The sequence below is a fragment of the Oncorhynchus clarkii genome, chromosome 20, assembly GCF_045791955.1.
Source record: "Oncorhynchus clarkii lewisi isolate Uvic-CL-2024 chromosome 20, UVic_Ocla_1.0, whole genome shotgun sequence".
Classification (NCBI taxonomy): Eukaryota; Metazoa; Chordata; class Actinopteri; order Salmoniformes; family Salmonidae; genus Oncorhynchus; species Oncorhynchus clarkii.
In genome coordinates, this window is record NC_092166.1 from 85053354 (window position 1) to 85072595 (window position 19242).

Below are 19242 nucleotides of genomic sequence, written 5' to 3' on the forward strand. Positions count from 1 at the left end.
ACCTCAGCAGGTTGTACTTGTGGATGGGTTAGTGTCTACCTCAGCGATAGAGTCCTTAAGCAGGTTGTACTTGTGGATGGGTTAGTGCCTACCTCAGCAGGTTGTACTTGTGGATGGGTTAGTGTCTACCTCAGCAGGTTGTACTTGTGGATGGGTTAGTGTCTACCTCAGCGATAGAGTCCTTAAGCAGGTTGTACTTGTGGATGGGTTAGTGCCTACCTCAGCAGGTTGTACTTGTGGATGGGTTAGTGCCTACCTCAGCAGGTTGTACTTGTGGATGGGTTAGTGTCTACCTCAGCGATAGAGTCCTTAAGCAGGTTGTACTTGTGGATGGGTTAGTGCCTACCTCAGCAGGTTGTACTTGTGGATGGGTTAGTGTCTACCTCAGCAGGTTGTACTTGTGGATGGGTTAGTGTCTACCTCAGCGATAGAGTCCTTAAGCAGGTTGTACTTGTGGATGGGTTAGTGCCTACCTCAGCAGGTTGTACTTGTGGATGGGTTAGTGCCTACCTCAGAAGGTTGTACTTGTGGATGGGTTAGTGCCTACCTCAGCGATAGAGTCCTTCAGCAGGTTGTACTTGTGGAGGTCAAAGCGTTGTCGCTTCACCCCCTTGTGGAAGAACAGCAGGTACTGTCTGTCCCTGGCGTCTGGGTAGATGTACTCCTACAGGAAGGAGGGGAGGCGAGGGAGGGAGGGGAGAACAGGCTGTTAGATAAACTAGAATACTTACACAACCCTCCTACATACAAACCTTAGAGAACCACTATACAAAACTACAAATGACAGACACTAGTCCATGACCTCTTACCTGACCGGACTAGACTCTTACCTAGCCTCATACGTGGCCTCATACCTGGCCTGGCCTCTTACCTAGCCTCATACCTGGCCTGGCCTCTTGCCTGGCCTCTTACCTGTCCTGGCCTCTTACCTGGCCTGGCCTCTTACCTGGCCTGGCCTCTTACCTGGCCTGGCCACTTGCCTGGCCTCTTACCTGTCCTTGCCTCTTGCCTGTCCTGGCCTCTTACCTGGCCTGGCCTCTTACCTGTCCTGGCCTCTTGCCTGTCCTGGCCTCTTACCTGGCCTGGCCTCTTACCTGGCCTGGCCTCTTGCCTGGCCTGGCCTCCTACCTGTCCTGGCCTCTTGCCTGGCCTGGCCTCTTGCCTGGCCTGGCCTCTTGCCTGGCCTCTTACCTGGCCTCTTACCTGGCCTAGTCTCTTACCTGGTGTACATGGCCATGGCGGTATGTGTGTTACAGTGTGTGTGTGTCTGTAACAGTGTGTGTGTGTAACAGTGTGTGTGTGTGTGTGTGTGTGTGTTACCTGGCGTGTGAGTACGTAGTAGGAGTACATAGCCATGGCGGTAGCGTAGGTAATGAAGTAGGTGACAGGCTCCATGATGTCCCAGGAGTACTCCCACCAGGTGAGACGCGCCAGGATCCCAAACTGTGTTGCCATGTAGGCCACACCCCCCCACAGCACCCAGGTGGTACGACGCTCCGCCTTACGACTCAGTTCCTCTCTTACCTGGGATGGACAGCCAATCAGAAACACATATCAATAATAAGACACTTACACCTGTGGTCCTCTGTAGTTCAGTTAGTAGAACATGGTCCTCTGTAGTTCAGTTAGTAGAACATGGTCCTCTGTAGTTCAGTTAGTAGAACATGGTCCTCTGTAGTTCAGTTAGTAGAACATGGTGCTCTGTAGTTCAGTTAGTAGAACATGGTCCTCAGTAGTTCAGTTAGTAGAGCATGGTCCTCTGTAGTTCAGTTAGTAGAACATGGTCCTCTGTAGGTCAGTTAGTAGAACATGGTCCTCTGTAGTTCAGTTAGTAGAGCATGGTCCTCTGTAGTTCAGTTAGTACAACATGGTCCTCTGTAGTTCAGTTAGTAGAACATGGTCCTCTGTAGTTCAGTTAGTAGAACATGGTCCTCTGTAGTTCAGTTAGTAGAACATGATCCTCTGTAGTTCAGTTAGTAGGACATGGTTCTCTGTAGTTAGTAGAACATGGTCCTCTGTAGTTCAGTTAGTAGAACATGGTTCTCTGTAGTTGGTAGAACATGGTCCTCTGTAGGTCAGTTAGTAGAACATGGTCCTCTGTAGTTTAGTTAGTAGAACATGGTCCTCTGTAGTTCAGTTAGTAGAACATGGTCCTCTGTAGTTCAGTTAGTAGAACACAGTCCTCTGTAGTTCAGTTAGTAGAACATGGTCCTCTGTAGTTCAGTTAGTAGAACATGGTCCTCTGTAGTTCAGTTAGTAGAACATAGTCCTCTGTAGTTCAGTTAGTAGAACACGGTTCTCTGTAGTTCAGTTAGTAGAACATGGTCCTCTGTAGTTCAGTTAGTAGAACACGGTCCTCTGTAGTTTAGTTGGTAGAACATGGTCCTCTGTAGTTCAGTTAGTAGAACATGGTCCTCTGTAGTTCAGTTAGTAGAACATGTTCCCCTGTAGTTCAGTTAGTAGAACATGGTTCTCTGTAGTTCAGTTAGTAGAACATGGTTCTCTGTAGTTCAGTTAGTAGAACATGGTTCTCTGTAGTTCAGTTAATAGAACATGGTCCTCTGTAGTTCAGTTAGTAGAACATGGTCCTCTGTAGTTCAGTTTATAGAACATGGTCCTCTGTAGTTCAGTTAGTAGAACATGGTTCTCTGTAGTTCAGTTAGTAGAACATGGTCCTCTGTAGTTCAGTTAGTAGAACGTGGTCCTCTGTAGTTCAGTTAGTAGAACATGGTCCTCTGTAGTTCAGTTAGTTGAACGTGGTCCTCTGTAGTTCAGTTAGTAGAACATGGTCCTCTGTAGTTCAGTTGGTAGAACATGGTCCTCTATAGTTGGTATAACAGGGTCCTCTATAGTTAGTAGAACATGGTCCTCTGTAGTTCAGTTAGTAGAACATGGTCCTCTGTAGTTCAGTTATTTGAACGTGGTCCTCTGTAGTTCAGTTAATAGAACATGGTCCTCTGTAGTTCAGCTGGTAGAACATGGTCCTCTGTAGTTCAGTTAGTAGAACATGGTCCTCTGTAGTTCAGTTAGTAGAACATGGTCCTCTGTAGTTCAGTTAGTAGAACATGGTTCTCTGTAGTTCAGTTAGTAGAACATGGTCCTCTGTAGTTCAGTTAGTAGAACACGGTCCTCTGTAGTTTAGTTGGTAGAACATGGTCCTCTGTAGTTCAGTTAGTAGAACATGGTCCTCTGTAGTTCAGTTAGTAGAACATGTTCCCCTGTAGTTCAGTTAGTAGAACATGGTTCTCTGTAGTTCAGTTAGTAGAACATGGTTCTCTGTAGTTCAGTTAGTAGAACATGGTTCTCTGTAGTTCAGTTAATAGAACATGGTCCTCTGTAGTTCAGTTAGTAGAACATGGTCCTCTGTAGTTCAGTTTATAGAACATGGTCCTCTGTAGTTCAGTTAGTAGAACATGGTTCTCTGTAGTTCAGTTAGTAGAACATGGTCCTCTGTAGTTCAGTTAGTAGAACGTGGTCCTCTGTAGTTCAGTTAGTAGAACATGGTCCTCTGTAGTTCAGTTAGTTGAACGTGGTCCTCTGTAGTTCAGTTAGTAGAACATGGTCCTCTGTAGTTCAGTTGGTAGAACATGGTCCTCTATAGTTGGTATAACAGGGTCCTCTATAGTTAGTAGAACATGGTCCTCTGTAGTTCAGTTAGTAGAACATGGTCCTCTGTAGTTCAGTTATTTGAACGTGGTCCTCTGTAGTTCAGTTAGTAGAACATGGTCCTCTGTAGTTCAGCTGGTAGAACATGGTCCTCTGTAGTTCAGTTAGTAGAACATGGTCCTCTGTAGTTCAGTTAGTAGAACATGGTTCTCTGTAGTTCAGTTAGTAGAACATGGTCCTCTGTAGTTCAGTTAGTAGAACGTGGTCCTCTGTAGTTCAGTTAGTAGAACATGGTCCTCTGTATTTCAGTTAGTAGAACGTGGTCCTCTGTAGTTCAGTTAGTAGAACATGGTCCTCTGTAGTTCAGCTGGTAGAACATGGTCCTCTGTAGTTCAGTTAGTAGAACATGGTCCTCTGTAGTTCTGCTGGTAGAACATGGTCCTCTGTAGTTCAGTTAGTAGAACATGGTCCTCTGTAGTTCAGTTAGTATAACATGGTCCTCTGTAGTTCAGTTAATAGAACATGGTCCTCTGTAGTTCAGTTAGTAGAACATGGTTCTCTGTAGTTCAGTTAGTAGAACATGGTCCTCTGTAGTTCAGTTAGTAGAACAAGAGAATTTAAAAACAGCTGTGGAGGGAATTTGTGTGTGTGTATGTGTGTGTATGTGTGTGTGTGTGAATGTGTGTGTGTGTGTGTGTGTGTGTGTGTGTGTGTATGTGTGTGTGTGTGTGTGTGTGTGTGTGTGTATGTGTGTATGTGTGTGTGTGTGTTTATGTGTGTATGTGTGTGTGTGTGTGTGTGTGTGTGTGTGTGTGTATGTGTGTGTGTGTGTGTGTGTGTGTATGTGTGTATGTGTGTGTGTGTGTTTATGTGTGTACCTTCTCCAGAGGACGTAGCTGTGAGTTGAGGTCCTCCAGTCTGACCACCAGTTCCTTCTCTTTACTAAGCTGATGTTCTTCTATACGCAGGGTGGTGTAGAGCTGCTGAACCAGGAACTTAACGTCGTTCAGACGCTCTGCCTCCTCCTGGGCCAGCAGATCTACAGGACAGGACAGGTGAGGATAGGACAGGACAAGTCAAATGGTAACACATAACATTTCTCATTGTGGAAGAAAACATCAGATGTTTGTAGAAAATCTAAATCTGTGTGTGTTGGGAGTTATTTACTCCACTGTGATACCAGGCAGGATGCCACACACACACACACACACACACACACACACACACACACACACACACACACACACACACACACACACACACACACACACACACACACACAGAAACAGACAGAGAGACGCACACACAGACAGACAAACAGACAGAGGCACAGACAGACAGACAGACAGACAGACAGACAGAAAGACAGAGCAAGAAAGACAGACAGACAGACAGACAGACAGACAGACAGACAGACAGACAGACAGGCAGATGGAGACAGACAGACACACAAACACTAACATGAATGCCTATTTTCTAGTGTGAATCCTTAAGCCCGGCTCCAGGCTGTCCTCACCTCTCCGTGGCGGCCGAACCAGGTGCCTGACGTTGTTGATGACCAGGTTGAAGTCATCCAACAGCAGGATGTCTATCCCTGTAGAAGAGGCTACCCTCGCCCCATCTGGAGGGAGGGAGGGGGAGGGGGGCGGTGGGAGGCAAAATTATGGAGACAGAAGGTGAAAGTGGGAGGGAGGGAGGGAGAAGGATGGAGACAGAAGGAGAGAGAGAGGGAGGGAGGGAGAAGAAGAGAGAGAGAGGGGGAGAGATAGAAAGATGGAGGCAGAGGGTTAACAAGTGTCTACATGAACCAGAGAGAAAGAGAGAGAGAGAGAGCGAGAGACAGAGAAACAGAGAGAGAGAGTGAGAGACAGAGAGCCAGAGAGACAGAGAGAGAGAGAGAGAGAGAGAGAGACAGAGAGAGAGAGAGACAGAGAGAGAGAGAGAGAGAGAGAGAGAGAGGGATAACTAGTGTCTACATGAACCAGAGAGAAAGAGAGAGAGAGCGAGAGACAGAGAGAGAGAGAGAGAGAGAGATAGAGAGAGACAGAGAGAGAGAGAGACAGAGAGAGAGAGAGAGAGAGAGAGAGAGAGAGAGACAGAGAGAGAGAGAGAGAGAGAGAGAGAGAGAGAGAGAGAGAGAGAGAGAGAGATAACTAGCTGTTACATAGTGTGTACTCATCCCTACCTGTAGAGTAGATGGCTACTCGGTCGATGCCCCTGTCCTCTGTCTGCAGCTGTGTGAGAAACACCCCAACACAGTCACTGAGTGGCTTCAGAGTGAACTGGCATCGCTCTCGCCGGGACGGCAAACTGACTGAGATCACCGGCAGTCCATTCTGGTACACAACCGTCACCTCTGAGAGAACATACACAACAACACTGTCAATAAAAACATGTTCATTAAACTCAACCCACGTCATGAGAAACCACAGCCAGACAAAACAAGGTGTGTGACAATAATAAACCAGACATTAAACGAGACAACACTAACCCGGACATTAAACCAGACATTAAACCAGACAACACTAAACCAGACAACACTAAACCGGACAACATGAGACCAGACAACACTAAACCAGACAACACTAAACCAGACAACGTGAGACCAGACAACACTAAACCAGACAACATGAGACCAGACAACACTAAACCAGACAACACTAAACCAGACAACACTAAACCGGACATTAAATCAGACAACACTAAACCAGACAACACTAAACCGGACAACATGAGACCAGACAACACTAAACCAGACAACACTAAACCGGACAACATGAGACCAGACAACACTAAACCAGACAACATGAGACCAGACAACACTAAACCAGACAACACTAAGCCAGACAACACTAAACCAGACAACACTAAACCGGACAACATGAGACCAGACAGACAACATGAGACCAGACAACACTAAACCAGACGACACTAAACCAGACAACATTAAACCATACAACACTAAACCAGACGACACTAAACCAGACAACACTAAACCAGACAACACTAAACCAGACAACATTAAACCAGACAACACTAAACCAGACGACACTAAACCAGACGACACAAAACCAGACGACACTAAACCAGACAACACTAAACCAGACAACACTAAACCAGACAACACTAAACCAGACAACACTAAACCAGACAACACTAAACCGGACAGCATGAGACCAGACAACACTAAACCAGACAACACTAAACCAGACAACACTAAACCAGACAACACGAGACCAGACAACATGAGACCAGACAACACTAAACCAGACAACACTAAACCAGACAACATTAAAGCAGAGTACACTAAACCAGACAACATTAAACCAGACAACACTAAACCAGACAAAACTAAACCAGACAACACGACACCCGGACATTAAACCAGACATTAAACCAGACAACACTAAACCAGACAACACTAAACCAGACAACACTAAACCAGACAACACTAGACCAGACAACACTAAACCAGACAACAATAAACCAGACAACATGAGACCAGACAACACTAAACCAGACAACACTAAACCAGACAACACTAAACCAGACAACACTAACCCAGACAACACTAAACAAGACAACACTAAACCAGACAACACTAAACCAGACAACACTAAACCAGAAAACATTAAAGCAGAGTACACTAAACCAGACAACATTAAACCAGACAACATGAGACCAGACAACACTAAACCAGACAACATGAGAACAGACAACACTAAACCAGACAACACTAAACCAGACTAAATTAAACCAGACAACACTAAACCAGACAACACTAAACCAGACAACACTAGACCGGACAACATGAGACCAGACAACACTAAACCAGACAACATGAGACCAGACAACACTAAACCGGACATTAAATCAGACAACACTAAACCAGACAACACTAAACCGGACAACATGAGACCAGACAACACTAAACCAGACAACACTAAACCGGACAACATGAGACCAGACAACACTAAACCAGACAACATGAGACCAGACAACACTAAACCAGACAACACTAAACCAGACAACACTAAACCAGACAACACTAAACCGGACAACATGAGACCAGACAGACAACATGAGACCAGACAACACTAAACCAGACGACACTAAACCAGACAACATTAAACCATACAACACTAAACCAGACGACACTAAACCAGACAACACTAAACCAGACAACACTAAACCAGACAACATTAAACCAGACAACACTAAACCAGACGACACTAAACCAGACGACACAAAACCAGACGACACTAAACCAGACAACACTAAACCAGACAACACTAAACCAGACAACACTAAACCAGACAACACTAAACCAGACAACACTAAACCGGACAGCATGAGACCAGACAACGCTAAACCAGACAACACTAAACCAGACAACACTAAACCAGACAACACTAGACCAGACAACACTAAACCAGACAACAATAAACCAGACAACATGAGACCAGACAACACTAAACCAGACAACACTAAACCAGACAACACTAAACCAGACAACACTAACCCAGACAACACTAAACAAGACAACACTAAACCAGACAACACTAAACCAGACAACACTAAACCAGACAACATTAAAGCAGAGTACACTAAACCAGACAACATTAAACCAGACAACATGAGACCAGACAACACTAAACCAGACAACATGAGAACAGACAACACTAAACCAGACAACACTAAACCAGACTAAATTAATCCAGACAACACTAAACCAGACAACACTAAACCAGACAACATAAAACCAGACAACATGAGACCAGACAACACTAAACCAGACAACACTAAACCAGACAACACTAAACCAGACAACACTAAACCAGACAACATTAAACCAGACAACACTAAACCAGACGACACTAAACCAGACGACACAAAACCAGACGACACTAAACCAGACAACACTAAACCAGACAACACTAAACCAGACAACACTAAACCAGACAACACTAAACCAGACAACACTAAACCGGACAGCATGAGACCAGACAACACTAAACCAGACAACACTAAACCAGACAACACGAGACCAGACAACATGAGACCAGACAACACTAAACCAGACAACACTAAACCAGACAACATTAAAGCAGAGTACACTAAACCAGACAACATTAAACCAGACAACACTAAACCAGACAAAACTAAACCAGACAACACGAGACCCGGACATTAAACCAGACATTAAACCAGACAACACTAAACCAGACAACACTAAACCAGACAACACTAAACCAGACAACACTAGACCAGACAACACTAAACCAGACAACAATAAACCAGACAACATGAGACCAGACAACACTAAACCAGACAACACTAAACCAGACAACACTAAACCAGACAACACTAACCCAGACAACACTAAACAAGACAACACTAAACCAGACAACACTAAACCAGACAACACTAAACCAGACAACATTAAAGCAGAGTACACTAAACCAGACAACATTAAACCAGACAACATGAGACCAGACAACACTAAACCAGACAACATGAGAACAGACAACACTAAACCAGACAACACTAAACCAGACTAAATTAAACCAGACAACACTAAACCAGACAACACTAAACCAGACAACACTAGACCGGACAACATGAGACCAGACAACACTAAACCGGACATTAAATCAGACAACACTAAACCAGACAACACTAAACCGGACAACATGAGACCAGACAACACTAAACCAGACAACACTAAACCGGACAACATGAGACCAGACAACACTAAACCAGACAACATGAGACCAGACAACACTAAACCAGACAACACTAAACCAGACAACACTAAACCAGACAACACTAAACCGGACAACATGAGACCAGACAGACAACATGAGACCAGACAACACTAAACCAGACGACACTAAACCAGACAACATTAAACCATACAACACTAAACCAGACGACACTAAACCAGACAACACTAAACCAGACAACACTAAACCAGACAACATTAAACCAGACAACACTAAACCAGACGACACTAAACCAGACGACACAAAACCAGACGACACTAAACCAGACAACACTAAACCAGACAACACTAAACCAGACAACACTAAACCAGACAACACTAAACCAGACAACACTAAACCGGACAGCATGAGACCAGACAACACTAAACCAGACAACACTAAACCAGACAACACTAAACCAGACAACACGAGACCAGACAACATGAGACCAGACAACACTAAACCAGACAACACTAAACCAGACAACATTAAAGCAGAGTACACTAAACCAGACAACATTAAACCAGACAACACTAAACCAGACAAAACTAAACCAGACAACACGAGACCCGGACATTAAACCAGACATTAAACCAGACAACACTAAACCAGACAACATGAGACCAGACAACACTAAACCAGACAACACTAAACCAGACAACACTAAACCAGACAACACTAAACCGGACAACATCAGACCAGACAGACAACATGAGACCAGACAACACTAAACCAGACGACACTAAACCAGAAAACATTAAACCATACAACACTAAACCAGACGACACTAAACCAGACAACACTAAACCAGACAACACTAAACCAGACAACATAAAACCAGACAACACGAGACCAGACAACACTAAACCAGACAACACTAAACCAGACAACACTAAACCAGACAACACTAAACCAGACAACATTAAACCAGACAACACTAAACCAGACGACACTAAACCAGACGACACAAAACCAGACGACACTAAACCAGACAACACTAAACCAGACAACATGAGAACAGACAACACTAAACCAGACAACACTAAACCAGACTAAATTAATCCAGACAACACTAAACCAGACAACACTAAACCAGACAACATAAAACCAGACAACATGAGACCAGACAACACTAAACCAGACAACACTAAACCAGACAACACTAAACCAGACAACACTAAACCAGACAACATTAAACCAGACAACACTAAACCAGACGACACTAAACAGACGACACAAAACCAGACGACACTAAACCAGACAACACTAAACCGGACAGCATGAGACCAGACAACACTAAACCAGACAACACTAAACCAGACAACACGAGACCAGACAACATGAGACCAGACAACACTAAACCAGACAACACTAAACCAGACAACATTAAAGCAGAGTACACTAAACCAAACAACATTAAACCAGACAACACTAAACCAGACAACACGAGACCCGGACATTAAACCAGACATTAAACCAGACAACACTAAACCAGACAACACTAAACCAGACAACACGAGACCAGACAACATGAGACCAGACAACACTAAACCAGACAACACTAAACCAGACAACATTAAAGCAGAGTACACTAAACCAAACAACACTAAACCAGACAAAACTAAACCAGACAACACGAGACCCGGACATTAAACCAGACATTAAACCAGACAACACTAAACCAGACAACACTAAACCAGACAACACTAAACCAGACAACACTAGACCAGACAACACTAAACCAGACAACAATAAACCAGACAACATGAGACCAGACAACACTAAACCAGACAACACTAAACCAGACAACACTAAACCAGACAACACTAACCCAGACAACACTAAACAAGACAACACTAAACCAGACAACACTAAACCAGACAACACTAAACCAGACAACATTAAAGCAGAGTACACTAAACCAGACAACATTAAACCAGACAACATGAGACCAGACAACACTAAACCAGACAACATGAGAACAGACAACACTAAACCAGACAACACTAAACCAGACTAAATTAAACCAGACAACACTAAACCAGACAACACTAAACCAGACAACACTAGACCGGACAACATGAGACCAGACAACACTAAACCGGACATTAAATCAGACAACACTAAACCAGACAACACTAAACCGGACAACATGAGACCAGACAACACTAAACCAGACAACACTAAACCGGACAACATGAGACCAGACAACACTAAACCAGACAACATGAGACCAGACAACACTAAACCAGACAACACTAAACCAGACAACACTAAACCAGACAACACTAAACCGGACAACATGAGACCAGACAGACAACATGAGACCAGACAACACTAAACCAGACGACACTAAACCAGACAACATTAAACCATACAACACTAAACCAGACGACACTAAACCAGACAACACTAAACCAGACAACACTAAACCAGACAACATTAAACCAGACAACACTAAACCAGACGACACTAAACCAGACGACACAAAACCAGACGACACTAAACCAGACAACACTAAACCAGACAACACTAAACCAGACAACACTAAACCAGACAACACTAAACCAGACAACACTAAACCGGACAGCATGAGACCAGACAACACTAAACCAGACAACACTAAACCAGACAACACTAAACCAGACAACACGAGACCAGACAACATGAGACCAGACAACACTAAACCAGACAACACTAAACCAGACAACATTAAAGCAGAGTACACTAAACCAGACAACATTAAACCAGACAACACTAAACCAGACAAAACTAAACCAGACAACACGAGACCCGGACATTAAACCAGACATTAAACCAGACAACACTAAACCAGACAACATGAGACCAGACAACACTAAACCAGACAACACTAAACCAGACAACACTAAACCAGACAACACTAAACCGGACAACATGAGACCAGACAGACAACATGAGACCAGACAACACTAAACCAGACGACACTAAACCAGAAAACATTAAACCATACAACACTAAACCAGACGACACTAAACCAGACAACACTAAACCAGACAACACTAAACCAGACAACATAAAACCAGACAACACGAGACCAGACAACACTAAACCAGACAACACTAAACCAGACAACACTAAACCAGACAACACTAAACCAGACAACATTAAACCAGACAACACTAAACCAGACGACACTAAACCAGACGACACAAAACCAGACGACACTAAACCAGACAACACTAAACCAGACAACATGAGAACAGACAACACTAAACCAGACAACACTAAACCAGACTAAATTAATCCAGACAACACTAAACCAGACAACACTAAACCAGACAACATAAAACCAGACAACATGAGACCAGACAACACTAAACCAGACAACACTAAACCAGACAACACTAAACCAGACAACACTAAACCAGACAACATTAAACCAGACAACACTAAACCAGACGACACTAAACAGACGACACAAAACCAGACGACACTAAACCAGACAACACTAAACCGGACAGCATGAGACCAGACAACACTAAACCAGACAACACTAAACCAGACAACACGAGACCAGACAACATGAGACCAGACAACACTAAACCAGACAACACTAAACCAGACAACATTAAAGCAGAGTACACTAAACCAGACAACATTAAACCAGACAACACTAAACCAGACAAAACTAAACCAGACAACACGAGACCCGGACATTAAACCAGACATTAAACCAGACAACACTAAACCAGACAACACTAAACCAGACAACACTAAACCAGACAACACTAGACCAGACAACACTAAACCAGACAACAATAAACCAGACAACATGAGACCAGACAACACTAAACCAGACAACACTAAACCAGACAACACTAAACAAGACAACACTAACCCAGAAAACACTAAACAAGACAACACTAAACCAGACAACACTAAACCAGACAACACTAAACCAGACAACATTAAAGCAGAGTACACTAAACCAGACAACATTAAACCAGACAACATGAGACCAGACAATACTAAACCAGACAACATGAGAACAGACAACACTAAACCAGACAACACTAAACCAGACTAAATTAAACCAGACAACACTAAACCAGACAACACTAAACCAGACAACACTAGACCGGACAACATGAGACCAGACAACACTAAACCAGACAACATGAGACCAGACAACACTAAACCGGACATTAAATCAGACAACACTAAACCAGACAACACTAAACCGGACAACATGAGACCAGACAACACTAAACCAGACAACACTAAACCGGACAGCATGAGACCAGACAACACTAAACCAGACAACACTAAACCAGACAACACGAGACCAGACAACATGAGACCAGACAACACTAAACCAGACAACACTAAACCAGACAACATTAAAGCAGAGTACACTAAACCAGACAACATTAAACCAGACAACACTAAACCAGACAAAACTAAACCAGACAACACGAGACCCGGACATTAAACCAGACATTAAACCAGACAACACTAAACCAGACAACACTAAACCAGACAACACTAAACCAGACAACACTAGACCAGACAACACTAAACCAGACAACAATAAACCAGACAACATGAGACCAGACAACACTAAACCAGACAACACTAAACCAGACAACACTAAACCAGACAACACTAACCCAGACAACACTAAACAAGACAACACTAAACCAGACAACACTAAACCAGACAACACTAAACCAGACAACATTAAAGCAGAGTACACTAAACCAGACAACATTAAACCAGACAACATGAGACCAGACAACACTAAACCAGACAACATGAGAACAGACAACACTAAACCAGACAACACTAAACCAGACTAAATTAAACCAGACAACACTAAACCAGACAACACTAAACCAGACAACACTAGACCGGACAACATGAGACCAGACAACACTAAACCGGACATTAAATCAGACAACACTAAACCAGACAACACTAAACCGGACAACATGAGACCAGACAACACTAAACCAGACAACACTAAACCGGACAACATGAGACCAGACAACACTAAACCAGACAACATGAGACCAGACAACACTAAACCAGACAACACTAAACCAGACAACACTAAACCAGACAACACTAAACCGGACAACATGAGACCAGACAGACAACATGAGACCAGACAACACTAAACCAGACGACACTAAACCAGACAACATTAAACCATACAACACTAAACCAGACGACACTAAACCAGACAACACTAAACCAGACAACACTAAACCAGACAACATTAAACCAGACAACACTAAACCAGACGACACTAAACCAGACGACACAAAACCAGACGACACTAAACCAGACAACACTAAACCAGACAACACTAAACCAGACAACACTAAACCAGACAACACTAAACCAGACAACACTAAACCGGACAGCATGAGACCAGACAACACTAAACCAGACAACACTAAACCAGACAACACTAAACCAGACAACACGAGACCAGACAACATGAGACCAGACAACACTAAACCAGACAACACTAAACCAGACAACATTAAAGCAGAGTACACTAAACCAGACAACATTAAACCAGACAACACTAAACCAGACAAAACTAAACCAGACAACACGAGACCCGGACATTAAACCAGACATTAAACCAGACAACACTAAACCAGACAACATGAGACCAGACAACACTAAACCAGACAACACTAAACCAGACAACACTAAACCAGACAACACTAAACCGGACAACATGAGACCATACAGACAACATGAGACCAGACAACACTAAACCAGACGACACTAAACCAGAAAACATTAAACCGTACAACACTAAACCAGACGACACTAAACCAGACAACACTAAACCAGACAACACTAAACCAGACAACATAAAACCAGACAACATGAGACCAGACAACACTAAACCAGACAACACTAAACCAGACAACACTAAACCAGACAACACTAAACCAGACAACATTAAACCAGACAACACTAAACCAGACGACACTAAACCAGACGACACAAAACCAGACGACACTAAACCAGACAACACTAAACCAGACAACATGAGAACAGACAACACTAAACCAGACAACACTAAACCAGACTAAATTAATCCAGACAACACTAAACCAGACAACACTAAACCAGACAACATAAAACCAGACAACATGAGACCAGACAACACTAAACCAGACAACACTAAACCAGACAACACTAAACCAGACAACACTAAACCAGACAACATTAAACCAGACAACACTAAACCAGACGACACTAAACAGACGACACAAAACCAGACGACACTAAACCAGACAACACTAAACCGGACAGCATGAGACCAGACAACACTAAACCAGACAACACTAAACCAGACAACACGAGACCAGACAACATGAGACCAGACAACACTAAACCAGACAACACTAAACCAGACAACATTAAAGCAGAGTACACTAAACCAGACAACATTAAACCAGACAACACTAAACCAGACAAAACTAAACCAGACAACACGAGACCCGGACATTAAACCAGACATTAAACCAGACAACACTAAACCAGACAACACTAAACCAGACAACACTAAACCAGACAACACTAGACCAGACAACACTAAACCAGACAACAATAAACCAGACAACATGAGACCAGACAACACTAAACCAGACAACACTAAACCAGACAACACTAAACCAGACAACACTAACCCAGAAAACACTAAACAAGACAACACTAAACCAGACAACACTAAACCAGACAACACTAAACCAGACAACATTAAAGCAGAGTACACTAAACCAGACAACATTAAACCAGACAACATGAGACCAGACAATACTAAACCAGACAACATGAGAACAGACAACACTAAACCAGACAACACTAAACCAGACTAAATTAAACCAGACAACACTAAACCAGACAACACTAAACCAGACAACACTAGACCGGACAACATGAGACCAGACAACACTAAACCAGACAACATGAGACCAGACAACACTAAACCGGACATTAAATCAGACAACACTAAACCAGACAACACTAAACCGGACAACATGAGACCAGACAACACTAAACCAGACAACACTAAACCGGACAACATGAGACCAGACAAAACTAAACCAGACAACATGAGACCAGACAACACTAAACCAGACAATACTAAACCAGACAACACTAAACCAGACAACACTAAACCGGACAACATGAGACCAGGCAGACAACATGAGACCAGACAACACTAAACCAGACGACACTAAACCAGACAACATTAAACCATACAACACTAAACCAGACGACACTAAACCAGACAACACTAAACCAGACAACACTAAACCAGACAACATTAAACCAGACAACACTAAACCAGACGACACTAAACCAGACGACACAAAACCAGACGACACTAAACCAGACAACACTAAACCAGACAACACTAAACCAGACAACACTAAACCGGACAGCATTAACCAGACAACACTAAACCAGACAACACTAAACCAGACAACACTAAACCAGACAACACGAGACAAGACAACATGAGACCAGACAACACTAAACCAGACAACACTAAACCAGACAACATTAAAGCAGAGTACACTAAACCAGACAACATTAAACCAGACAACACTAAACCAGACAACACTAAACCAGACAACACTAAACCAGACAACACTAAACCAGACAACACTAAACCAGACAACATTAAACCAGACAACACTAAACCAGACGACACTAAACAGACGACACAAAACCAGACGACACTAAACCAGACAACACTAAACCGGACAGCATGAGACCAGACAACACTAAACCAGACAACACTAAACCAGACAACACGAGACCAGACAACATGAGACCAGACAACACTAAACCAGACAACACTAAACCAGACAACATTAAAGCAGAGTACACTAAACCAGACAACATTAAACCAGACAACACTAAACCAGACAAAACTAAACCAGACAACACGAGACCCGGACATTAAACCAGACATTAAACCAGACAACACTAAACCAGACAACACTAAACCAGACAACACTAAACCAGACAACACTAGACCAGACAACACTAAACCAGACAACAATAAACCAGACAACATGAGACCAGACAACACTAAACCAGACAACACTAAACCAGACAACACTAAACCAGACAACACTAACCCAGAAAACACTAAACAAGACAACACTAAACCAGACAACACTAAACCAGACAACACTAAACCAGACAACATTAAAGCAGAGTACACTAAACCAGACAACATTAAACCAGACAACATGAGACCAGACAATACTAAACCAGACAACATGAGAACAGACAACACTAAACCAGACAACACTAAACCAGACTAAATTAAACCAGACAACACTAAACCAGACAACACTAAACCAGACAACACTAGACCGGACAACATGAGACCAGACAACACTAAACCAGACAACATGAGACCAGACAACACTAAACCGGACATTAAATCAGACAACACTAAACCAGACAACACTAAACCGGACAACATGAGACCAGACAACACTAAACCAGACAACACTAAACCGGACAACATGAGACCAGACAAAACTAAACCAGACAACATGAGACCAGACAACACTAAACCAGACAATACTAAACCAGACAACACTAAACCAGACAACACTAAACCGGACAACATGAGACCAGACAGACAACATGAGACCAGACAACACTAAACCAGACGACACTAAACCAGACAACAATAAACCAGACAACATGAGACCAGACAACACTAAACCAGACAACACTAAACCAGACAACACTAAACAAGACAACACTAACCCAGAAAACACTAAACAAGACAACACTAAACCAGACAACACTAAACCAGACAACACTAAACCAGACAACATTAAAGCAGAGTACACTAAACCAGACAACATTAAACCAGACAACATGAGACCAGACAATACTAAACCAGACAACATGAGAACAGACAACACTAAACCAGACAACACTAAACCAGACTAAATTAAACCAGACAACACTAAACCAGACAACACTAAACCAGACAACACTAGACCGGACAACATGAGACCAGACAACACTAAACCAGACAACATGAGACCAGACAACACTAAACCGGACATTAAATCAGACAACACTAAACCAGACAACACTAAACCGGACAACATGAGACCAGACAACACTAAACCAGACAACACTAAACCGGACAGCATGAGACCAGACAACACTAAACCAGACAACACTAAACCAGACAACACGAGACCAGACAACATGAGACCAGACAACACTAAACCAGACAACACTAAACCAGACAACATTAAAGCAGAGTACACTAAACCAGACAACATTAAACCAGACAACACTAAACCAGACAAAACTAAACCAGACAACACGAGACCCGGACATTAAACCAGACATTAAACCAGACAACACTAAACCAGACAACACTAAACCAGACAACACTAAACCAGACAACACTAGACCAGACAACACTAAACCAGACAACAATAAACCAGACAACATGAGACCAGACAACACTAAACCAGACAACACTAAACCAGACAACACTAAACCAGACAACACTAACCCAGACAACACTAAACAAGACAACACTAAACCAGACAACACTAAACCAGACAACACTAAACCAGACAACATTAAAGCAGAGTACACTAAACCAGACAACATTAAACCAGACAACATGAGACCAGACAACACTAAACCAGACAACATGAGAACAGACAACACTAAACCAGACAACACTAAACCAGACTAAATTAAACCAGACAACACTAAACCAGACAACACTAAACCAGACAACACTAGACCGGACAACATGAGACCAGACAACACTAAACCGGACATTAAATCAGAC

General features: G+C 42.9%; 1 protein-coding gene across 1 annotated transcript in view; it reads right to left on the minus strand.

Annotated features, from left to right (window-relative positions):
* Window positions 1-19242, minus strand: part of LOC139377006 (calcium uniporter protein, mitochondrial-like) — a 114608-nt gene that overhangs the window by 3650 nt on the left and 91716 nt on the right. Inside the window, exons 4-8 of the mRNA XM_071120061.1 lie at window positions 5792-5962; window positions 5123-5227; window positions 4485-4645; window positions 1321-1524; window positions 548-664 (exon numbers count right to left, since the gene is read on the minus strand). Coding sequence (XP_070976162.1) covers window positions 548-664; window positions 1321-1524; window positions 4485-4645; window positions 5123-5227; window positions 5792-5962 — 758 coding nt within the window. The remainder of the gene's footprint in view (window positions 1-547; window positions 665-1320; window positions 1525-4484; window positions 4646-5122; window positions 5228-5791; window positions 5963-19242) is intronic.